At 41.8% G+C, this 26,224-nt stretch overlaps 1 protein-coding gene across 2 annotated transcripts in view; it reads right to left on the bottom strand.

Annotated features, from left to right (window-relative positions):
- Nucleotides 1-23,871, bottom strand: part of SORT1 (sortilin 1) — a 67,969-nt gene extending 44,098 nt beyond the window's left edge. For both annotated transcript variants that reach the window (XM_058716300.1, XM_058716301.1), the window contains exons 1-2: nucleotides 23,507-23,871; nucleotides 1,275-1,334 (exon numbers count right to left, since the gene is read on the bottom strand). In XM_058716300.1, the coding sequence (XP_058572283.1) occupies nucleotides 1,275-1,334; nucleotides 23,507-23,818 (372 nt within the window). In that variant the 5' untranslated portion in view covers nucleotides 23,819-23,871. The remainder of the gene's footprint in view (nucleotides 1-1,274; nucleotides 1,335-23,506) is intronic.
- Nucleotides 23,872-26,224: the final 2,353 nt, after the last annotated feature.

Below are 26,224 nucleotides of genomic sequence, written 5' to 3'. Positions count from 1 at the left end.
ACAATGATTCAAGATCTCAACTCATTTTGTTGAAATGGTCCCATCACATACACTTGTAACAGTGAGGCAAAAGTAATCAACTACACATTATAATAAAGGAAGGGTTTAACCACTTTGTATCTCTATTATTGTAAGATATTCTCAGGTAAAGATCATCTCTCTTCCTGCTTACAGAGCCTAGAATAGTACGGGCGCTCTAATAGAAGTCATGGTGTCATATACATCTGTCCTTTCCTTCTTCTCCTTGCTGTTATTTCTCCATGAAGTTAATTTTTTAAATAACTATTTTTCTAGACAAAAATATGCATGGAGAAAAGATTCTGACAGATTAGCACAACAGGCTAAGGAGTCTCAGGTAGCCATGTAACAAGAAATCCTAGAGATGCCAACTCTCTTAGATAAATGGATAAATCATGGAAAATGGCATACAACCCAAATTTTAGAAGAAATTAAGACATGATTAAAGAGACAGTCTACCAGAAGTTTTAAAATTAATTAAAGTAAGTAATTTGTAGCTTGCTTTTCAACATCAAAATTATTTCTTTTGGTTCCTGATATAGCCATCACATGCCTAAATGCTACAATACATACATTACCAGAATCCCAGAGGGTATGAGCTGTGGTCCCTGACCTTGTTCAGACAGCAGGGCACAGAGCCAGGTAACGTCAAGCCTAGATTCAAGACCTGAGGCCACCCTCAGCACACCCTCCTACCAGGAGACTGTCTATACTAGCAGGGATAAGGGGCTAAAGAACTCTCCTTTCACGCCCCTGATCCTGGCAGCGGCTTCTCTGTGGTGGGGAAGGGACAACAGAGGGAGCTGAGCAACCATGAGCCCATGGGCGCCACAGTCCTTCAACACTAACTGTGGGAAAGGACACGGGAACAATACAGTTTGGAGGAAAAATGCCAAGATGTGCAATGTGCAGTTTTCCGCTTCTACACAGGGGTTTTCCCAAGTATTGTGAGGCTCCCGTCTCAGCACATGGCACTCTCCTTTCTCTTTCTTCTTCTTGCTCATCTTGATGCCAAGCAGCCACCAGAGACTAAAATGGTGTCTATCTTCCTATTATGGAAGAAGGCGGTCACAAGATGCTTCCAGTTCTAAAGCAAAACCAAACCAATCATCGTCCTGAAAGTCGGTACCGCAAACATGCATTTTCTGCAACTGAAGTTGGAGACTATTTCAGGAAGTAACAACATTCATTGCTTAAACTCCTAAAATCGACATCTTCTTGCTACGCTGAATTAACAGACTCAAAATACTACTTACCCCAGTGCCATCTCCAACCCAGGACAAGGATACTGAGACACTGAGATCATCAAACACATGCTACAAGGAAAAAGAAAATTCATTTAGAAATGACATCTGTCTTTTGATCTTTGACTTCCTTAAATAATTCAGAACACTATTACTTTCAAAGTAATTCAGTTCATAATTGTAAGGGGATACGGATTCCCAGAACAAAATTTGGGAGAGACAGGACTGAACTACTTAACCCAAATTACAAACAACTTGGACATTTTAATTCTCTCTCATACAAAGTAAGCCAAGCAGATGAGTTTTCTTACTGCACCAGATGGGGAGATGGAATAATCTAATTGCTTTCTCCAACAGGACTAAATATAAAGATACAGAAAGTATTCTTAGGATGCTTTAAAACAAGAGATCACAGCCCACATTGACAGATATAATTGTAACCCAATCAGCATAATTTACATTTTTCAAGGCAGCCTTCACAGTACAGCTGAGCAGTTACTAGCTGGATTCCTTTGGCTCCTAGGTTAACTCACTGACCCAAAATGACAAGGGACAGAATCAAAGAGCCAATGCCCTACTTCACCTTTATTTAGTGATGATGATGATTATGATAGAAGAACAATCTTAACTGTCATGGTAAGAGTGAGGAGAAAGAAAAGGGAAAGCTGGTGTGTTAATTCCAAGATATGGTAAGCATGTTGGACTACAGTTATAATCATCATCATAGATGCTTTACGGTTTTGGTTTTCAAATACTTTATTTATAAAATAATACATATCCGTTATAGAAAATGTAGGCAATAGTAGGGAAGTATGATAAGGAAAATATAAACCATTTGTAACCCTATCGTGCAGAGATATTCAAGGCTAACATTATTTGTATAATCTACTAGTTTCTATCATTTTTTAACTGATAAAGAATTCCAAAAAGGCAACAATGGCACTTGGTAAAAATTTCCAACCATACACAAATATATATACATACACAAATATATACAGTTAATCCTTGAACAATGCGGGGGGGTGGGGGATGGTCAGGGGTGCTGACCCCCTGGTACAGTCAAAAATCCGCATATTACTTTTAACTCCCCCAAACATAACTACTAATAGGCTACTGTTAACTGGAAGCCTCACCAATATCATAAACAGTAGATGCACACATATTTTGTATATGTATTATATGCTATATTCTTATAATAAAATAAGCTAGAGAAAATAAAACACTATAAAGGCAATCATAAGGAAGAGAAAAATACCTATACAGTACTGTACTCATCAGAAAAAATCACGTGTAAGTGGACCCATGCAGTTCAAACCCATGTTGTTCACAGGGCAGATGTATAGTAAAAAGTGAAGATACTTCCTCTCCCTCTGCCACATGCCCCACCACCTCAAGCCCCACTCTCCGAGCAGTTAATTAGTCTAGTATTTAGTTCTACTAAATGGTGACAGTTACGTGCTTTTCTCTTACAAAGACATATATCTTATTAAGTTTTTTCATCTTAAGCATGCCCTGCCTTTCTGAGTATGAGCAGTTCCTTAGAAGCAGAGGCTATAACTTTATACTTGTTGGTATTCCTTATGCCTACCACGATACTTTACACACTCAATAAGCATTTGTTGAAAATGATTATACGTCCTTCCCAAACCACCAACTCAGTCTCAAAATAGAACATGTCTATAAATGGTGGGAGGCCAGCCGCTTGGTCACTCAAGCCGCTACCCCAACAGAGAGGTCTGAAGAGACAGGACTCAAAACACTAACTGTTTTGCTTATCTTCTAATTTTCTTTCGTGGTTCTCCTGAAAGGGCTTCTGAATTCACCTATGCTATTTCCCCTCTGGACTGTAAGTACCTTTGAAGTCAGCAGAAGCTCTTGTACAATTTCTTGTACAATCAGTGCCTCACAGAGGGCCTGACTAAATGCTGGTTAACTCTCAAATGCTCAGGCAGAGCTTCTCACAGCCTCTGCAGAACAGAAAGGCCATTCATACATGTAAGCTGGCCAAGCATCTGAGAAAACGTAGGGCTGCTAGAGACATCTGGAACCAGAAGCTTAAAAACTGACACAGCAATGTGTCTTGTAAGATACTGCACACAGAGCAAGACAGCATGTTCTCTTGAGTGAGAATATAGTGTCTGAAATTACATCAATGAGCTCCTTGAGGAACAGGAATATCCAGAGCTACCACAGGCACCAGAAAGACCACATGGCCTCACAGTCATCTAAACATAGGCTATCTTTCCAAGGAAGGCTCTGGCCCCCACAACTGACTAGGATACAAGAAAAATTCCACCATCGGAGTCCTGGCTATCTTGATCAGGCCACAGTATAGTCTTGAGCCAATCATGATCTACAACTCTCACTTTTCAGACAAAGCTCTACACACCTGACCTAGTCAATGCATTACTCACATGTTCCTGTTGCCCAGTCACAGAAGAAGGAGGATTATTAGCCATCACTAGCAACTCCCAGCTTCACCTGAACAACTCAAAGGATGGCTGACCTCATTTATCATCCAAAGAGTTCCTCTGGAAATACAGGCCAGGTTTATTAACTATAATTGTGGTCTTCTGCTACCCTTAACCTTCCCTCTCTTCCCTTCCCAGTAACCCATTACATTTTACTTTGGAAACACATACACTCATTGAAAAAAACCCATCCATCCATGGCAGAAGCAACTAACTTTTTTGGGGGGAACAGGAATTATTTCTCATCCTGTATGAGGACCAGGTTCCAGTCTTTAACATTCTCATTCTAGTGAAAGTCAAAGACAAAAATGAAATCAGATCTAACAACAGATCAAACCTCAGGTGGAAAGAAAAGGTCATATGGAAAGAAGACAGATCCAGGAGCGTTGGGGGACCAAGAGCACAGATACAATCCTACTCCTGCAAAGAGAGAAGAATTATGGATGGCCAGGAAAGGGTGGGCAACCTGGTCATGGTTAGGAGACAGAATTCACAAGTGTTGGCAAAAGGCCATCAGTTCATATGGTTAATCATTTATCACACTTGGTACAATGTATATGTCACCCTATGTTGCAGTGGCATCTTAAAATGTTTCAAAATATGTGTTACTTTTAATTACAGCAACAAGAACCTTGTCTGCCTCCCTCACTAGACCTGAAGCCCATGTCGTGCAGGGACAAAACCTTCATTTTAGGAACTAATATACTGCATAGCATATGGACAGCACTCAAAACATCCAATTCATTTTCTTTAAGAACTATTTGTGGGGACGTCTGGGTGGCTCAGTCAGTTAAGTGTCTGACTTCAGTTCAGGTCATGATCTCACAGTTTGTGAGTTCAAGTCCCGCATCGGGCTCTGTGCTGACAGCTCAGAGCCTGGAGCCTGTCTTCAGATTCTGTGTCTCTCTCTCTCTCGGCCCCTCCCCTGCTGGCGCGCGCGCTCTCTCTCTCACAAAAATAAATAAAAAACATTAAAAAAAAAAAAAAAAGAACTACTTGTGAAGCTCTGAAAAGGCAGATGATGAAGAGAAAAGGCCAGACCCACTTAATTTCTCTATGATGGGAAGGAGTATGAAATGTAAAGTTATGTTCTGAGAGAATTTCTGCCTCTGGCCAAGGTGAAGTCACAAGGTCCAGATTTGCCTTCCCACCTGAAACACCCCCCCCCCCAAAAAAACCCCACAGAATATGTAAAACAATAGTTTTCAAGACACTGGATCTCAAGGCAATGATCCCAGAGAGATGGGAAACAAATAAAGGCCTCCCTGGCTTACTGTATGGAAAGAATTTCCAGACCATAGTGCAGGGGAGGAAAACTCAGGCAGAGCCCAGAGGTCTGAAGGGATGAGCTGATAGTCTGGGGAGGCCACAGAGACTGGAGTTCAGTAGTAGAGTGTTAGAGAGCAAGAGCTGGACAGAAAGAAAACTCTGGAGATCTACAGATGGAGGCTTCCCAACCAAGCCTTCAGCTGAGTCCTCATCAGTGCATGCGTGTGAGGAAGCTACCTGAGACCAGGGAAAGATCCACCTGAAAGGACTGAAGGAGACCATATGTGGCCCGCACCCAGGAGCAGAAATAATTCCTGCTCCCAACAACCAAAGGAGAAAACCTCATATTTCACAAGGAACTGGAGAGAATACTTGGAAGAACTCTACTTCACTAATGAAGAAAAATTAACCCTTGTCTAAATGCTGTTCTGGTCTTGCCTTAAAAGCTTACCAAAACAAAACAAAACAAAAAAACAAGAACAAAAAAGGACCAATCCGTTTCCAAGGAACCTAACTATGTGCCAGACCAAAGTTCAAGATATTTATAGGAATATAAAAATATCTAGCACTGAAGAAAATAAAATTCACAATATCCAACATTCAATAAAAAAAACCAGGCGTGCAAAGGAGCAAGAAAACAGGACCCATAATAAGGAGAAAAATCAATCAAGCTGACCCAGAAATCACACAGATAATAGAATAGACAAGGACATTAAAAGAGCTGTAATTATACTCCGCAGGTTCAAGAAGTGAGAGAGTAGATTGAGCATGCTAAATAAAGGCACAGAAGATACAAAACAGACTGAAATTGGACTTGTAGAGATGGGAACTACAGCGTCTGGGATGAAAATTACACTGGATGGCATCTCCAGAAGAGGAGGCGCTGCAGAAGAGGACACGAACAGACTCGAAGCCCTACCCATGGAAACCACCCAAGTGAGACACAGCCAAAATGACCGGAAAAATGAACAGAGCACCACTGAGCTATAGAACTTCAAGTAACCTAATATATATGTAATAGGAGTGTCTGGAAGATGTGGGGGGTGGGAATAGAAAAAACCCCTGAAGAAATAAAGATCCCCGAATTTCCCAGATTTAATGAAAAGTATCAACCCAGAGAGCTAAGAAGCTCACAAATCACAAGCTGAAGGAGCACAATGAAAACTACACCAAAGCACATCCTATTCAGAATGTTTAAAACCAGTGATAAGAATTTTAAAAGCACTCAGAAGAAGAAATGACATTACATACAGAAGAACAAAGAATCAGTAGACTTCCCCTTAGACACAATGCAAGCCAGTGGATCAACATCTTTAAAGAACTAGGGGAAAACTGTAAAGATGGAATTCTATACCCACGGAAAATATTTTTTAAATGCAGGTTTTAGAAAAGGAAGGTTCTTCTCTTCTGAAATTGTTCACTGCCCCTCAGTACTGTATGGTGGGTGTTCCTTCTTGACAGCCACAAGAGAAGGACTACGCCAGTGCAAAATCCCACCTTTCCATGTAAAACCAACCATTCTGGTTCCTAATTATCGCAGTTTACATGATCTCTTCCTAGATATTATTCTCACAGCATTTCTAGATGTTGCTGGTACTATAACTATTTACATATCTGGTTGCCTCTCAAATTACGCTAGGAATTCTTAGATGGCAGGCACTGTGATCTGGTATTACCCATCAGGTATAGCACAAGGTCTTATATGTATTAAGTGCTCCACAAATATCTCATAAAAGTCTATTCACAAACTCTTGCTACCAACATCATTGACCTGTGCGTAATCTTCCTTCTACCATGATTACCAACATTTCAGTAAATAATGGCTAAACAGGGTTTCTCCCTACACCTCTGCCAGCCAGAGCACTGTGGCCACTAGGATATGTTCCTGGGTGCTCACACCTACAATAGGGACCTCACTCCTCTTTCCCTTTATAGTTACCATCAACTCCATATGGCCCAAACTGGTAAAGATGCCCAAACACATCAAAGTGTTTGGAGACACTGGCCAGGGGTAGACTACACAGAAGAGAAATCCAAACATTTGAGTACAAAGAAACAATGGTCTGCATACTGAGATTTAAGCAGGGCTTACAGAGGTGGGAGCAGATACAAGCAATAGCAAGAGGGCGCGGGAATGTTGTTGTGCGGTAGAACACACACAAAGATACGTGTAAGCATTCTGAAAAATTTCAAAGGATAACACAAATAGCATATTAATACCATCTATAGTAAAGTACTGAGTGTGCAGTAGATGCTGTAAGTGCTTGTTAAATAAGAATTTTAAGATCAGGATAGACAAGTTATGGTAAGAATAGAAGGAAAATAAAAATATGGAAAAGGAAATGTGAGAAGAAAAGTACTTCTGCTTGAAATACCCAAAGAAAACAGAGACGAGGCCACAAGATTACGTGCTCAAATAGGCAAGGTTTCCAATGGTATATACAGCTGAACTTAATCAACCCATAAGTTATGGCTCAATTGTTCAAATCAAAGCAAAGTTAAGATGAATAAAAGAAATATGAGCCGAGGACAAAGCTTTGTGGCTATAAAGAAGTGAAAGGCAGAATAATCCCTTTAAGAGGAGAAAACCCCAAACCTTCAGAACAGTATTACCAATGAATAGCCCACAATATTAAAATACTGAACATATGAAAACATGTAGGAGTCAAGAAGTCCAGCCAACAGAAGGTAGAGGGAATGTCTACCTCAAGCACTGTTGCAAAAACGATGTTACGTGTTAGCTGTATGCCTGACAATTGAAATGGAGAAGGTGGGGAGAATTGAAGCATGTTTTATTTCTGGAAAACAATAGCTGTGTTGCTCCAAAGTAGTATGCCTAAGAGGTAGATTATTTAGCACAAAGAGAACATGATCTGGCCACTTCATATTGCTAAGCACTCAGCCAAGTGTACAATCTAGAAGCAGGTCAAAATTAAGGGAAACCATGTAAAAATGCTGTCTATGTGATGAGCAATCCAAAAACCAGTATCCAGTGGGACCACAGAGTAAATACAGTAATTCAGATTATTTAATCATACCCTACAGAAGGAAGCTCAGAAATGAAGCAATTTAAGACTGGCTATGTAAAATGTCAGTCTGATTCTATCAGGAGCAGGTAAGCATGAAATTTGCTACTTCTAGAGACAGACTTATTAATCTCCTAGCACAGTTACTGGCACAGGAACAAGACAGATCAATGGAACAAAACAAAGTCCAAGACTGGACAAGGTTTCTTTTAGTGTATGATGAAGCTAGCATTTCAAGTTAGTGGTACAAGTGCTGGAAAAGCTAGCTATTTGGAAAAAATAAGCTGGATCCCCAAAACCCTTCTTAACCCCACTCCCAAATAAATTCCACATACAGCCAAGATTTAAATACAAAAAGTCAAATAATCAAACTCCTAGAAAGATGAGTGACTATTTTTAATCTCAGAACGAGAAGACCATTACAAAAAATGATGCAAAAAACGGAACCCGTAACATAATATAGGGATTACTTTGACTTTATATAAAAATTTTAATGGCAAAAATACCACATAGCAAGTTTGAAAAATGTCAAAATTATTTGCAACATGACAAAGGGTTACTATAGAAAAGAGCTGTCAAGTCAATAAGAAAAAGACAAAGGCCTCAAAAGAAGATAGGGAAAAGACACAAGCAATTCACAAAGGACAAGGAAACAGCTCATAACATATGAAAAGCTATTCAATTTCATGAGTAATCCAAAGGAAATCAAAGAAGAATAATGTGATGGCATTTCCACCTTCCAGAAAAGCTCGACAGAACGTATCCAGTGAGGGCACGGAGGGCACAGAGGGCCCAGGAGGGCACCTGTGTGCACTGTCCATGGGAGCATATCAACTGCTACCACTTTTCTGAAGAGATGCTTGGTGATGTGAATCAGAACTCATGCCCATACCCTGTGACCCAACAAACCCAATCTTAGGAATTTATCACAGGGGGTAATTACACATCTTAACAAAAGATGTATTTGTACCTGGGTGTTTACCACAGCTAACAACTACTGAGCACTTCCTACAGGCCATCTCCATTGCAAAGCATCTTCACACATTATCATTTAATCCATATAACAATCCCATAAACTATCACTGTATCTGTATATTCTAGGTGAGGGATTAAAGCTTTGTTAAATAAGCTATGGTGTGCAATAAAACAACATACCAGGTGCTGCCGAAAATGTTTCAGGTAGTCACTGACATTGCAAGGTACAATATTCCTAACGTGTTGAGTACAAAGCAAGTTATGGAATAGTGTATAAAATCCTGTGTGTGTATTAATGGATAAAAGACATCTGGAAGGAGGTCCTTCAAAATTTAACAGCAACTGTCTCTAAGTGGTAGAATTTATGGTGATAGTTCTTTACAGTTTTTCTGGATTGACTGAATTACTCCCCACCCCACCTCCAACTATCAGGAATCACTTTTAAACATAAAACTATAGAAGTTATTTTTATTTTGAAGAAAGAACATATAAAAGCGTGGTATAAAAAGTACACATAGAACATATCAGTTTATTCTTCTGTTAATACTGGCTAATGGGGTGTAACAGAAGGTTACAGGACAGGTCAGAGAACCCCGGACCCCCCGTCACACTAACATGGGTGGTCTTGATTTGAGGTAGACTCCCTAATACCACATCTTAACATCATTATTCACTGATATACTCACAGTCTTCTGTTCATCACCTGTTAAACAGTGATTTCTAGTGTCCCAGATGGTACTGACAGCCGTTTACTGCCCCCCAGTAGGGAAGCTCTGGGCAGCAGGGAATCACTGGCTGGCATTTATAACCAAATTGGTTTTCAGGGATTCATTATGTTAAGAGAGTAAGGGACAACTTGTAACACCTTCTCTGAAATACATCCACCTTGACAGCTGGCGGTAAGATTTATCCATGCATTTATTGCCTACCATTTTAAAGCCTGAGGTCCACACATTTTAGAGACCATGAATTACCACAAATGTCCATTTCTCTGGTCCTGTGGCCAACTGCTAGTTCCACCTGGAAAAAGAGAAAGGCCACAAACCACAACATTCTTTAGGGGGATAACTTTGTCTTCACATCTAATTAAACCAGAAGCCCAATTACTGTTGCTATAGCTTAGAGAACTTAAAGTTAGTCCTGACAGTCACTGTAGCTTGGAAAAAAAACAAAAACAAAAAAACAACCACTTGGTAACGAGAAACTTCTGCCTGTCTTTAGTTACACACCTGATCAAAAGTAAAATACTGGAAGAACCAACACTGGACAACCAAGTGTGGGTCAGGTTCACAGGGCCAGGCCCAGATGAAAAGGCACTTGCAGATGACCCAACTGTCCTGCCATCAGGAACCATCTCTCTGGCTAGTAAACGAGGGAATGAATCCCATGATGGCATCGTTCACACAGATTCCTTCTTGTGACAAGTACATCTGTGTGTCTACCATGGGCCATGCCCTATTTGGAGCACTGGGGAAACAGAAGTAATAATACACATTCTGTTCTTGTGGAGCATTTATACCCCAAAACACACTTCCTACAGAAGTCTAAAAATGAAGGCGAAACATGCTAGACCTTTAATCTATAGACGGCAGCCTGTAATAGTGAAAATAAAACCACAAAAGTGGGTGCGAAAGCCCAGTCCAGTTATTAGCTGGTTGGAAAAACAGGCACAAATTATTTTCTCTCTTGGGCATCCATTTCTTCCAGAGTAAAACTGAATTATGCTCCTTCACTCACTGGAATAATAAGAATCAAATGAAATAACATAAAAAGGCAAGGCCCTGGTGATTCCATAAAAGCTGGGAATTTAAGATTCAGGCTTCCAAACCCCAACTAGGGAACACAGGGACAGAAAGGACACAGTGATGTCCAAAAGAGGTCTGGAACACAACTTAGGTGATGCTCTCGCAGGCAGGGAGAAAATCTTAACAGAATTCAGTTCTGTTAAATAAGGCGCTGCAAGGATCATAAAACATGAGCTAAAAATAAGATCACAAATGTTCCAGTTCTCATGGAGACTATTCTTAGAAATGAAACAGCTAAACACCAAATATTACACAAGTTTTCATACCTACTCAATTATTCAGAGTCTTCTGCAAGGCAGGATGATACACAGGAGAGCAATGGGATAATATTCAACCTGAATTTTATTTCCAGCTCTGCTGAAAGCTGTGTGGAGCGTGAGCGACACAACCTAACTTCACCACCAAGGCAAGGGGGCTGGAGTGACATTTCTAGTTCTTTAAGATTCTATGACTCATCAATAATTTAACCGCTCAGTTTGCTTTTCCACTGCTCTGTTTAAACAAACAAACAAACAAACAAACAAACAAACAATTCAGCTGCCTGCTCCATAACACTCTAGTGTTGCAAAGGGGGGCTGGGGGTGGGCAACAGCAACCTGCGTTACACAGAAGCCCCAAAGAGCCGAATGCTCACTGGAAGGAAGCAAGGGAGACTTCTGGTGCCAGGGTCTGTGCAGTAGAAATCTATGCATTTGACCTCTAAGATAAACCTGCAGACCATCACTCTAAGTCAATTTGCTAAACTTGCTAGAATGGTCTAACATTAGGAATCCATTTTCTTAGTTTACAGAAGAAGCAAATAAAATTTGGGGGATAGTGTATCTCAAGACAGGATCAGCAGCAAAGAGGAACAGGATATTGCAAGGGGTCTATCACTTCTGTAGGAAAAAAAGTAAACTTCAACAAACAGACAACAGGCCGTTCAAAAGGGGAGAAAACAGCTCCACATTCTCAACAGCTCTTGAGGGCATGAATACCACACCATATTAAAATAATGTGAGGGGTGCCTGGGTGGCTCAGTTGGTTAAGCGACCAACTTCAGCTCAGGTCATGATCTTGCTGACCGTGAGTTCGAGCCCCGCATCGGGGTCTGTGCTGACATCTCAGAGCCTGGAGCCTGCTTTGGTTTCTGTGTCTCCCTCTCTCTGCCCCTCCTCTGCTCGCACTCTGTCTCTCTCTCTCTCTCAAAAATAAATAAACATTAAAAAAATTTTAATAAAATAATGTGAGTGGTGGGGCACCAGGGCGGCTCAGTCAGGCGTCTGACTTGATTTCGGCTCAGGTCATGATTTCCAGGTTCGTGGGTTCAAGCCCTGCATCAGCTCTGTGCTGATGGTGTGGAGCCTGCTTGAGATTCTCTGTCTCTGCCCCTCCCCTGTTCGTGCACTCTCTCTCAAAATAAATAAATAAATAAACATTAAAAAAAAAAAAAAATATGGGAATGCAAGCTGGCGCAGCCACTCTGGTAAACAGTATGGAGGTTCCTCAAAAAACTAAAAACAGGGGCGCTTGGGTGGCTCAGTTGGTTGAGCATCTGACTTCAGCTCCGGTCATGATCTCCCAGTCCATAGGTTTGAGCCCCGCATTGGGCTCTGTGCTGACAGCTCGGATCCTGGAGCCTGCTTCGAATTCTGTGTCTCCCTTTCTCTCTGCCCTCTCCAGGTCGTGCTCTGTCTCTGTCTTTGTCTCTCTCTCAAAAATAAATAAACATTTTTTAAAAATTAAAAAAAAAAAGCAACTAAAAACAGAACTACCCTACGACCCAGCAATTACACTACTAGGCATTTATCTAAGGGATACAGGTGTGCTGTTTCGAAGGGACACATGCACCCCCATGTTGATAGCAGCACTATCAACAATAGTCAAAGTATGGAAAGAGCCCAAATGTCCATGGATGAATGAATGGATAAAGAAGATGTGGTATATATATAATGGAATATTACTCAGCAATCAAAAAGAATGAAATCTTGCCATTTGCAACTACGTGGATGGAACTGGAGGGTATTATGCTACGTGAAATTAGTCAGAGAAAGACAAATATCATATGATTTCACTCATGTGAGGACTTTAAGAGACAAAACAGGTGAACATAAGGGAAGGGAAGCAAAAATAATATAAAAACAGGGAGGGGGACAAAACATAAGAGACTCTTAAATATGGAGAACAAACAGAGGGTTACTGGAGGGGTTTGGGGAGGGGGGATGGGCTAAATGGGTAAGGGGCATTAAAGAATCTACTGAAATCATTGTTGCACTATATGCTAACTAACTTGGATGTAAATTTAAAAAAATAAAAAAATTAAAAAAAAAAAAGCAAATAGACTAGAGAACCAAGAATGAAAAAGAGGATACAAATGAGGAGACAATTGCATGAATCTGTGTGAAAGATTACAGTGGCTTGAAATGGAGTGCTAGCCAATGGAAATGGAGAGAAGTAGATGGATTTAAAGTGTGTCTGGAATCAGAAAATACAGTATTTGCTGATAGATTCTACATTGAATGTGAGAGAGAGAATCAAAAATGACTTGTACTATATTATAAAGAACTTCAGCCTTTTGTGGTCAACCACTGAAGGGACATTTACTGATAATCTTTAGTACATGGAGAACTTGTATTGTGGGGGGTACAAATAAAAGTAACTCTAATGCTTTAAAAAAATAAATAAAATAACAAAATAAAATAATGTGAGTGGTGGGATAGCATAATTTAATCTCTTCCTAAATGATCCAGGGTCATACTGTTGACTAAGAAGGCAGAGAAATATTTTAGAAGAGTTTCCATTAAACAAAAACAAAAAATCTCTAGCATTTAAAAGGATAGGCTTAGTTTTTGAAAAATTCACTTTCATGAGATAATTCAATTCTGATTATGCCCAATAAATGAGCTAAGTTTCAAAACAGTTAGCATTTACTTTTTACATCCTAGTCCCACTTCAAAGAAAAGACAGTGATAAGGGATGGGTCCCAGCTGCCAGCCACTCCCCAATACAGGTGGGGGCTAAACCCTCACAGCCTCTGCTACAACCACACGGGCCTTCTTCCAGATCGTAGGGCATACCAAGCTCTTTCCAGCCTGAAGCCTTTGAACATATAGTTCTCTCTGCCTGGGATACTCCTCCTGATAAAATTCTATTCATTTTCAAGTATCAATTTAAATAATTTCTCAGTAAGTCCTTCCTAATGCCCCCAGACTAAAAGGCCCTCTGTCAGTTATTCTCCTGTAGTTACTTTTGTTCTTGTGGGTAGTTACTGTACTTATAATTATGTATTTGTTTAATTTTCATTTTTGTCCTGCTGGTTCATAAAAGGAGGGATCTTGTCTGCTGTGTTTCACCATCACGTCCCAGGACCGATGCCTAAGTTTTGGAAGGTGGGCAATTAGCGACTGTTAAGTACAGAAAAACAGTAATGGCACTGAAGTTTAACTGAGTGCCTATGATATATAACACACTACTACTTTATAGATGAAGCAGTAGGTTCAAAGAGGTTAAGTCATTTGTCCAGAGTCACAGAGTTTGTAAGTTGCAGAGCAAAGATTCAAACTCCTTACTCCAGACCACACACTGCAGTCTCCCCCAGCACTGTATGAGGCAAACGTGGTGAAAGAATCGTGCAAGCATTGCTCCTACCTTTAAGAAGTTTATAATCTGGGGAATAAGAAATTTAATAAATGAGAGTGAATACAAGACAGAATACTACAGTTAAGTGCTAGATCACACGGCATAGTTAAATGTGGTAGGAAAGAACAGAAGAAAGCACCTAGAGCTAGAAGGGCATTCAGATGGGAAGAAAAGCCATGCGCACAAAGATGGAGAAGCAGCCTAGCACATGATGAGCTCAAGGGACTGGTGAAAAGGTCGCACTAAGTGGAACAGAGGGTTAACAGAAGTCAGGAAGTGGTGAAATGTTAGCCTAAAGAGATATGCACATAATAAAAAATAATTCCATTGACATTCTGGTCTGCTCTGCTTCCCAGCAAAGTTCCTGAGAAGTACGGATCACATCTTGTTAATATTTCTTAAAAGTCCACAGAAGATGGCACAGTGCAAAGCTAACAGTGGCTGCTCAGTTACCAAATGAGGGTGAAACAGGCAAGGCGCCATTTCAGGGCCGTCAACTAGAAACCACAGACGCTAACTCTAATAAACTAAAGCTTAATGAAAGAAAAGTAGCTATGAAATGATAAGTAGTCTTATTTGTTCTAATTGTGAATTCCTTAAAACTATAAGTAAATAGCTATATATACTTGAAATTAATAGAACCCAATGAGCCGGTGGCTGATGAGGGTGGGATTATGATTTCCCCCCTTTCATCTCCCATAACTTCAGAAACGACACTTTGGTCAAATAATCTCTCTTTCACCTTATACCCTTTTTCTTAAAATCCCAAGTCCAAGGACATAGGTGGTACATATTTCTTAATCCAGATTTGGTTCCTGTGAGTAGCCATAATAACTCTCTTAGGAATATTACAGCTATGAAAAAAAAAAAAAAAGTTAAGTGCATACCCAAATATTTGAGCATCTAACTGGGATGCATCAGAAGCTGTGTGGAAATAATCATTATAAGATATGATAAAGGATGAATACACACTATATCCCATGTCTCATTTTCTCTTCACAATGACCCTAAGACACAGAGAGTAGTCTACCCATTTTATAGACGAAAGGACTAAGGTTCACTGAGATTAATCTGCCCATGATCACCAATGATGTTTGAATCCAGCCAGGTCTGACCTGAGATCATGTTCCCTCCTAACCACTGCCTCAAAAAACTGTCGATCATATTAACAAGTTAAAATTTTGATGTAATCATGAAGGTTATAAAAAGAACACATACGCTTCTCATATTTCTGCCAATCTTGACTCACTTTCCTTCTTGCCACCCCCGCCCAAGCCTGTCACCCAACCCTGCCAAGTGATAAAACCACCTCATCTCATGTATCTCCGCTTATGCACGTGTTCCCCTGGAGTTGGTATTTATCAGGATCATTTGGTTGACATTCGGGCCTGTGGTCTCAAGAACAGATCAACAGGCTTATTAAGAAATGACATAAATAACACATATATGGTACTTCAAGGTGTTCAAAACATTTTCTCTTCAAAGCCTCTGATAATGCTCCATTTTATATGATGGGAAACTGAGGTTTAAAAAGGCTGACAGGTGCCTGGGTGGCTCAGTTAGTCAAGTATCCAACTCTTGGTTTTGGCTCAGGTCATTGTCTCACAGTTTCATGAGTTCAAGACCTATGTTGGGCTCTGTGCTGTAAGCGCGGAACTGGCTTGGGATTCTCTCTCTGCCTCTCTCTCTGCCCCTCTCCCACTCACATTGTCTCTGTCCTCAAAAATAAATATAAAATAAAAAATAAAAAGGCTAATTGAGTTCTGCTGAGGGTACAATGACCTTAAGGAGCAGAGAAGAATTCATAACTATATGACTTACATCAGGGGTCTATAACCTTGCCTTATCCCTAAAGCAAACACATTGATTTAAAACGTCTCTATGAAACACTTCCAAATGTAGCACCACGTTGGGACATCTGTGTTCTACTCTCAGTTCTTGGCCCACATGCAAGTAATTTAGCCTCATCAGTAAAAGAGATATGACCAGCTAATTAGCCTAACAATCTATGATTCAAACTGTTTAGCACATTATCAGCAAGATTTCACCCTTATGCTTGTTCACAAATGTTCAGAACAGAGAAATCTGTTCCTCGGCTTCGTCTTATACCTCCTGGGTTTCTCATGCCTTGGCTCACATCCTCCTCCAATAAGGTCCAGGAGTCCAGGAGTGTTCCTTAGAACTTTCAGCACTTCAAGTATAAAAGGTGGTCTGTACTGCCCTCTATTCCATTCTCCTGTTGGATGCATTCTTCAAGACCACAGCAATGGTCAACTTCTAAAAAGGATAACTCTTCTTGGCTCCCCATTTCCACCTCTGGTTTCTCCACCTCTAGCCCCCTCTCTAGCACTAAAAGATATAAGTCCCAACACAAAATTCCCTGCCCAGACATCCCCTCTCTTTCCTCTTCTCATCCCTGCCCAAGAGCTACCTTTTTTGACTTTTCTATATGTTCTTCTGGAAAGCTTAGACATACTCCTCATCTTTCCATTGACCATTCCCTGAGCATATCTTGGATTTCCCTCCATCATGCCTTTACAGATCTCCTTAATAATCACCTCCATACCTTGCTTCTCTCTTCATCTAGGAGGCCTTCCCAGACAACCGCACTGTAGTGGTCAAGCCTTCTTCAAAAATTCTTCCAAACTCTCATCAAGCCATCTCTGAACACCTAAACCCTTAAAGTAGCACCAATGAGGATATCTTTAATGTTTACCTGTGATGATGCACAGGCCTGAACTCCACTATACAGTTTAGTAAGTGCTTAAATGAATGACACCCACATAATACGTTTAACAAAACATTTTGATAGAACTTCATATTTGACCCTCCAAATAATCCTAAAGCTGCTTATCTAGTTTAAAAACTTATAAAGGTCATAGAAGTTAAGTGACTGTCCATGAATCACATAGCTATAAAGCAGCAGAACAAGGTCTCAAATCTGGGTATTGAGATCTCTCTTGAATTTTGTATACAACATATCTGTAATTTGAATCCCTTTGACAAATAGTATGTACCAGATAGACATCTGATTGAGTTATCTTGTCTGGGAAGCATGAGGTTCATCAAAATTTTTCTTCCCAGTTCAATTCTCTTGATTCTTCAGGGTCATCTTACTGTTGAACAGACTTACAAATTGGCTTAAGTACAATACTAGAACTTAGTTTCTTAGGTAATACAGGAAGAACAAAACTCTTAACAAAAGCAAATAAGAGAGAGATAGTACTCAAGCCCTAGAAGGGAAAAAAACATACATTTCTTCTGATGAAAAAAATCAAGTCAATTAATCACACATACATTTCTAACTAGCACAGGGCTGAGTATACTAATGGTAAGCTGACAATCTTTTTATTAATTTATTTATTTTTGAAAGAGAAAGAGAGAGGGAGAGAGCAGGGGAGGGGCAGAGAGAGAGGGGGACAGAGGATACGAAGTGAGCTCTGTGCTGACAGCAGACAGCCCGATATGGGGCTTGACCTCACAAACCATGAGATCATGACCTGAGCCAAAGTAGGACACTTAACTGACTGAGCCACCCAGGCCCCCTGGCCATCTGTTTTCAAACACAAACAGTCAGGACAAAAAAAAAAAAAAAAAAAAAAAAAAGCCCCAGTTTTGGCAAAGTACTGTAGGGAAGGAGAAAAAACAAATTTACTATTATATATTTACTGGGTTTGCTTTTGGACTATCCAAAAGCTTTGGTTAGTATTTGCTTAGCATTAGATTCTTCAGGCAACAAAGAATGATAAAGTACTACCCAAAAAATAAACAAGTCAAAGGTCTTTCATAATTATATGAAAAAAAAAATACTCCTGCTATCTTTAACAACACTGGTATTTCAGTGAAGTAAGCTCTGGAGGTGGTAACAAATTACCCCCAGATGTGAAATCCCAGGCTATGTTCAAGTTCAACTGTGAAGCAGATCAGCCGCAATTTGCTTCTAAATTTGGAATCAAGCAATAAACATTTGTGATCACAACCTCTGGCCTCCTCCTCTTCCATATGAATCAGAATTTTTTTAGACATTTTAAATCTAATCCAAAATTTCTCATGTTGTAGATGAGGAATTGAGGGCTAGAAAGCGAAATGCAAAACAGAAAATAAACTACAGTCACAGAAAACTTTCTCAGCAAAACACCACAGGCTCTGAATGGAAGATTCTGTTTTTACTGTGGTTTCCTGAGACTAGGGTTGAGAGTAGAGTAGGGAAAATAGCCTCAATCTTTAAAAAAAAAAAAAAAAAAAAAAAGAACAACAGAAAAAAAACCCTCTACATGCCCAGCATTCACTTAAAAACCTCCACAGATTTGAAGGGTCTGTCGTGAAGATCCATTCAACCCAGCTAGCTCAAAGATATATATTACTAGCCCAGCTTTGATTGCAGTCACTATTAGAACAATACAAAACCTGTCTAAAACTGACTGAAATTGACTAGCATGTTCCTCAAGGCTCATTTTATTCCTCAAACCCATCTACATAAAGATCAGTGACATGGCTACCTAGACAATGGGAAAGAACAAATTTTCACCAAACTTTAAAAAATGTTTATTTATTTTGAGAGAGAGAGAGAGAGAACAAGAGTGAGCAAGTGGAGGAGGGGCAGAGAAAGAGAGAGAGAGAGGGAGAGAGAGAATCCCAAGCAGGCTCTGCACTGCCAGAACAGAGCCCAACTCGGGGCTCAAACCCACAAACTGTGAGATCATGACCTGAGCCAAACCAAGAGTTGGATGCCTAATCGACTGAGCCACCCAGGCGTCCCAATCAATTTTCACCAAATTTTTAAAAAAGAGTAAAAGATGCAAAAGAAACACTGGTTACAAAAGGATAAGAAGGCAACTGAAAATTTTTTTTGGAAATTTACAAATGCACTATCTATTTCAAAATATTTTTGGAGCTACTATCATAGCACCTTTTCCTTAAAAAGCTGTATTTTAAAATTAGATGTTAAATTTGATAGTTTTGTGTACGCTAATATTAGCTTCTAATCACCTAAAACATTTGAACGTCATTTCTTCAGTCTTAAAACACAGTTCACTTTCTGTAGAGACAGAACTTGAGGGGTCGGGGTGCACAGAAAGGGAGGGAGAGGAGCAGACATTACTCCTACTGACCACTACCACTCAGTGTTAAGCATTGGCCTGATGTGATGATCACACAAGGATAACAGGCCAAGTAGGACAAAGTCGGGGAGCACAGTCTCTGCAGTCACCCACTGAGAATCCAATGCTTGCTGGCAGGAGCCGATTAGAAATCGGCAGAGTGCAGAAGAAGCTGCTAATAGCCTCCGTGAACATGACACGAAAGATCAGATCAAAACAGCAGGATGGAGAGCCTATTATTATTATCATTACAGAAAGAAAATAACCATTAGAAATTGACCAGAACATGAGCCTTCTCCCAATTATTTCCACAAACAGACAAGAGACTCAGATTTCTAATTAAAAATCACTAGGCACAGAGCCAAATATTTGAGTCAGCAGAGAACTTACCTAATTGTCACGCTGCATTCCCTCTCAGCCACTTGTCCTGCCTGGGTAGCTGTCTACCCTCACCCCAGCCAACCTTCAGATGAGGACTAACTAACCTTTCCCCAGATAAATATACTTCATCGAATCTGCTGATACTTGTAACTGAAATCCCCAATGCATACGGCATGTTAACAGCCATTAGGGGTTAAAGTTCTGATTAGTATACTGCATGGGAGTAGAATCCCATGAGGATTTTGCTCATTCTGCTCAACCAGGACCAAGAAGGAAATCCTGCAGAATTCCTATTCTTTGACCCCCAAACAAATGGGTGGAACAGGACTCAAGAGAAGATTAACTTGAGGGTGTGGCTGGGAATGCCGGGGAAGGTAGTATGAAGAGAGGCTGAATGTTGGAATAAGTGAGGCACTTAGAAAGTTGCAGGGGAGCTAAAGGCACTGACCTTCAGATTTCCGGGTGTTACAAAGATCCACGACAGGCTAGAAGTGGCAGCTCCTTGAACCTCCAATAGGCACATTCAGTCCTGTCAGCCTGGACTCAGCCTTGCCAGCACCAGCAAGCACACACACACATTCTTCTCAGAGCTGACATACACACAACACAGTCTCTCCACAGGGCCTGTTTACTTAAGAAACCAGATGCTTTGATGTTGGGGTAGAAGTTGGGAAGTTATGTGTAAAGAAGTAGTTAATGACAGCAGCAGAGGGAGGACAGAGAAGGAGAAGCAGTTTTCTGGCTTTTAATCATAACTTTTGAAAGTTTTAAGGAAATTATCAAATGGTCTGAACCCAGGAATGAGAAGGAAATTATGTCAGCAACCGCCGTAACTCCGGCCAAGGCATTTCATCTGTTTCTTTAAGACAGTTTTCATGCCTAACCTCAAAGGGCTACTTATAGGAGGAATGTTTTGAAGCAATCCAACTTAGCAACCAACATTAATAAAATCTATGCTTGCTCAATTTCTCTCATGTACAAAGGTTATACATGTCATGAGCATTCCAAGCACTTAAAGGAAAGAATCAGTAAAAAGGGTGGTGTGAAAACAGTTTTGGGTTAGAGGCAAAAAGGGTATTTATTGAGCCCGAGTTTCAGGTCATTAGGGTACAGGTCTCCTAAACCAGAACAGAAAAGTGCTATCATGGTTTAGGACTACCTTGCTTTTTAAGGAAGATGAAACACCAACATATTCTCACAAGCCAAACAAACCATAGGTCCAGGAGATCTGCTAAACCCTTCTGAGGCTTTTCATTGTCCAGTCTGAATTATCTTTTCCTGGTATCATTCAGCACACCTTGAACATTTTTAGGGCATTCTCATATACTGACTGTATGGATTAATGTGGTCTAACACGAACAGCACATTTTAGCAAATAAGAAGAGAACCAAGAACTTCTGATTTTCCTTGGGAAGTGAATCCTGTCATCTTACGAAAAACTACTCTAAATGGCACTTTCCCAGCTGTACAAAAGTATACAATATCCCTGATAAAAAAAAGTTGTTTTGTCCTGCTGATACTTTTATCTCACACTATTTATAGTGTGGCTCAGGTCATGATCTCACGGTTCGTGAGTTCGAGCCCTGCGTAGGGCTCTGTGCGGACAGCTCAGAGCCTGGAGCCTGTTTCGGATTCTGTGTCTCCCTCTCTCTGCCCCTCCTCCACTCGTGCTGCTTCTCTCTCTCTCTCTCTCTCTCTCTCTCTCTCTCAATTAAACATTAAAATTAAAAAAAAAAAAAAGGAGGTGGACCTCTAAGAACTGCTTTACTCAACCATGTCTAAGGTGAAGAATATTAACAACAGCTTCACTCTGGCCACATATACATGTTATAAATAGGATGGGATCTCTGAAGAAGAGATCATGGACGATGAACAAGTGCAAAAAGAGCTATTTAAAATTAGGTCACTGAAAGACTAAGAAAAAAAGCTAAAAAACAAAACACTGGAAACAGTAGCTAAATAAAATGAGAGAAACAGAGGGAAGTTTCTTTTCATATGGACCTCAAAGAACCAGATTTCAAGACCTGCTCTTGAGTACATTTGGCCTAAGAATCCCCTGAGCCAGTTTTTTCAACCTCTAGCTTTAAAAATCAATAGTTTACAAATGACGTATCAAGTCAAGCCAATCAGGGAAGGTTCTGCAGGAATAAATCCAGGAGGAGCAGCAGGTCCTAAATTAGGTAGGTCAACCAGCAAGAGAAGAATCAAATATGGAGTAAGAATGCTGTGTCCAGCTGACTCCAGGAAGGAAGTGGTCCTGTTGTAAGTTCAGCTTCGGTACTGCAAGGCCTTTCTCAACACCCCACTGTGAGATGGAAGTCTACAACATTATTTCTTCCTCCACAAACAGGAAGTCTTCCCGGTACTCACTCCACCCAATCTGCATCCAACCAGTCCCACCCGTCAGCACTAGTTTCACCACCTTTCCACAGCTCCTGCCTGGAATGCCTTACGTGGGGCTACCCGGCTACCCCTGACTGCTTGTGCCCTGACTGCAGTTGCCCTAGGGGGAGGGGGGAGTGCAGATCTGAGAATTCTGCACAGGTAACAAGTATAGTCCAGGCAGAGGGAGAATGATAGTTCAGGGGGAGACTGAGATCTGGCTGACAGGGAACGTGGCTATACATGGACAAGTGCAGTTAGCCACTCATCTCTGTCCCCCCATGCAACTCTCTTTGAAAGAGCAAGAGCTATAACAAAGAACATATTAAATTGAGAATACATTGTGCAAATATGGGTAACAACAATTAAACTGTTAGTTCTAGAAAAACAAGAGGAAGATGCCCATGTTGCACTGCAGCAAGGAGCCAGGACCTTCTTAACAATGGGCTTTGTCAGGCCAGTAGTGTACAAAGGTTGAGGGGCTTGTCCCCAGGGCCTGAAATGCTATAATTTCTAAAGTTGTTGACTAGGACCTAGCGCAAAGGAGAGTATCTGCAACGTGCGTCCTAACTGTTGGAAATCTTGTTAACAACAGGATGAAGACATCCTGGTCAGAGTCCAAAGCCAGGATAGAAGGTCAAACGTGAAGGCGTAAGAGAGATCACATATATACTGTCATCCTACTTCCAAACTTGTTCCTTTGCCTATTAAAATACACACAGTAACCTAGGAACTGCCGTGGGATTTCTGAACACCCGCCTACCCACCCTGAAAGTACTGACCCAGCGAGGGCACACCTTTGCTTCTGCGCAGCCCAACTTCTCCAAGCACTTAAGAGATAATTATTCCTCCAGTTGCCTAGTGGGTTATAGAGCTACTGGATCCTAATTATTTACACAGACGCAAAAACAGCGACGCACAAGAGATTTTGACAACTTAAAAAAAAAAAAAGAATGCCGTGAAAGTCGAACGCTGCCTCCCCTGTGACGAAACACAGCCGCGCGGGCCGCGGCGTCCCGCGGGCCGCTCCCGGGCCGGACTCCGCCCGCCGCAGTTTCGGGGCCGCGGCCAGGCGAGCGGCCCGGGTCTCCCCGGCGGAGACGCGAGGAGCGCGGACAGAGAAAGAGGGGCGGGCTGCGCGGGCGGGGCAGGCGGCCGCCGGGGCCCGGGGGCGGCACCTCGCAGTCCGGGCGGCACCCGGGCCCGGCGCCCGCTCACCTGGTGCGTGTTGTTGGCCAGCTTGGCGACGAAGTCCCGGACCCGGCCGCAGTCCTCGTCCTCGTCGAGCGCGCTGCGGCGCCAACGGCCGCCGCGGGGAACCGGGCCCCCGGGCGCGGCCGCGCGCAGCCCCCAGCTCACCCCGACGGGGCCGGACCAGCGCGACAGCGGCGCAGCGGGCGGCGGCGGCGCGTCCAGACGGTCCTGGCCGAGGGTCGCCGGCGGCAGCAGCTGCAGGAGGAGGAGGAGGTGGAGGCCGAGGCCGTGGGGCCAGCGCGAGAGGCCGTCCGCAGCTCCCCGGGGCCGCTCCATCGCCGCCGAATGCCGACGCCGCCGACACCTGCCGCCCGGCGCGCCCGCCCACCCCCGCCGGCGCCGCGCCACACCCCCGAGTCGGAGCCCCGCGCTCCTTGGATACGCGCAGCCGGGCCTCTCCGCCCCCATAGGCTGGCCGCCTGTCCTTCTTCCCCGGCCCACTCCTCATTGGCTCGCGTCGCCTCCGGCTTCGGGGGTCCTGGATTCGGATGCCAAGATGCGGGACTGATTGGCTGGAACGTAGCAGAGACGGCTGAGGTCATCCCCCCCATCGCCCGGCGTCTCCGGGGCCGGACTTCCAGAGTTAGCGTAGGAGCTTCCCCCACCCCTCCCGCGTAGCCCCCCGCTCTTGGCGCCCGGCCCCACTCTGGAACCCCAGGTTGGGGACTAGGTTATTCCCCCGTCTTCCCCACAGACACCCTTAAAATTCCTTTCATTGCGGCAGCGCCTGGAAAATCTCTTAAGGGAATCCCTGAGCTCGCTCAGCTGGAAAAAGGGGGCTTCGTCATTAACCGGTGCTTCAGGTTTTTAACCCTCGCGTACTGGAGCACTCATTGTCTAATGTAGCAGCCTTCTTGCTGCCAAAAGAGGTAAATGTGAATTGTGTGGGCTAGTCCTACGGAGGCAGATAGACATCAGGACATCCGTGACTCATGCAAGCTTGAAGAAGAGTCCTCCACCATGTATGGTCTCACTCACTTTCTTCTTCTTCAGGGAGTTAGGCCAAAGGTAGAATTGCTCATTGGTTCCCCCAGAGTTACAAAGTAGCTTAGAATCAGGGGCAGGTAAACGGGGCAAGAGAATTACCCAGTGCTTACTTTAGACAATCATTTCATAGGTGCATGTTGTCTTTACCAAAGTGCCGTAACCCTGCGGTGAGTGCATTGCACAAGTTTGGTTTTCAGTGTATAATGCCCCCTAAATCAGCACCCTGCCTTTAATCAATAAAACCCCCATGCTGTTTCCTGTACTGAAGAAACTGCACACTTAACTTTTAGAACATGCAGCGCAGGTAAAACCAGTTTTTAATCTTTACTGGCTCCGTCCCTTCAGAATGCCAGAAATTGTTCAGTAGAAAATGTACAAATAGATACAAAGTCTGCAAAATGTTACACCCAGATAAAGCCACTAAAAACTACTTTTAACTATAAACTGGACGTAAACCCAAATGAGAATATAATATTCACTGTAGAGCAAAATGGTGCAATGCACCCAACCCAATGTTTACATTAAAATCCTATTCATGTTAATTTGCAAGCAAAAAGATTTACAAATTTACATTTTTTTCCCAACAACCATAAGGCCTGAGAAGTGAAAAATAATTTTTGAATGGCATCTGAGCAGGGTGGTGAAATCACTGGAATAGTCTTCCAAGTTCTCAGCTGCTGAAATGACAAAGCTCCATGAAAACCGGTGTACAATTTGTTCTTTTCTGTTAATTACCATGTGTCAGATTATTTTTTAAAATACAGATTATTTTTTAATCTATGCCAACTATGGAGTAGATCACAAGACAGTCAGTTCCAGCAGCATGTGATTAGCTGGGGAAGAAGAGGGGCTATAGAGGAATATTTCTTTGTTTGGGTGACACAAAGATGAATGGTCTATTGTCTTACAGCCCTGAAAGGAAAAAAGCCAACTCAACAGTGCCATCTCCTGGAGAAATTACTAAATCCACTTTTAAACTAAGTAGTAAATTGTAATTATGTGCACCTTCACTTTTGAATATATTGCTTTTAGTTACCATATGCTTACAAAATATATATTTCCTTCCTCTAACTCTACCAGCTTCTGGGGACATGGCATTTTGCATATGGCACTGAGGAAGTGTTTTGAGTGAATAAACTGTTCTGGTATTTTACTTTTGTCTGACACAGGCACTAAATACAGAGGTTGCACTTTATCTCCCTTGTGAAATACTGCACAGAAGATCTTACCTTATTTGTAGGACTAAAATATATAGATTACTTATCTCAAAACTGTACTTTCTTCCAAGATACATTCTATAGCAGAAAGATGAATAGAAAAGTTACACATCACAAAACTATCGCTTTTCCTAGTGAGATTATTTCTGGTTCTGTTTAAATTGAACACAAGAAGTGTTGTAGAAAGTTTTAAAGTTCTACAAAAAAAACCCCACAAAGTTCCATCTCTTTCAAGAATGCTGAAATCCTTTTAAGAATTCTAAAGTTTGAGCTATAGAGGGTATGAAACTTACTGCCTCACCAATTGTATAAGGTACAAGTAACACTGCCTGGGCAGTAAGGAGGAACACAGTGTAAGCTGAGGCTATGGGAGATATGCTACGATCTATTTTCCCTTAAACAATACCCATGATTCAGAGACACAACTCTCACCTCTCCCTAAAGCGGCACACTTTGTGCATGAACCTACACAGAATTA

The sequence above is a fragment of the Neofelis nebulosa genome, chromosome 2, assembly GCF_028018385.1.
Source record: "Neofelis nebulosa isolate mNeoNeb1 chromosome 2, mNeoNeb1.pri, whole genome shotgun sequence".
Lineage (NCBI taxonomy): Eukaryota > Metazoa > Chordata > Mammalia > Carnivora > Felidae > Neofelis > Neofelis nebulosa.
The sequence above is the reverse complement of the archived record's forward strand: the minus strand, read 5'-3'. Positions and strand labels throughout refer to the sequence as shown.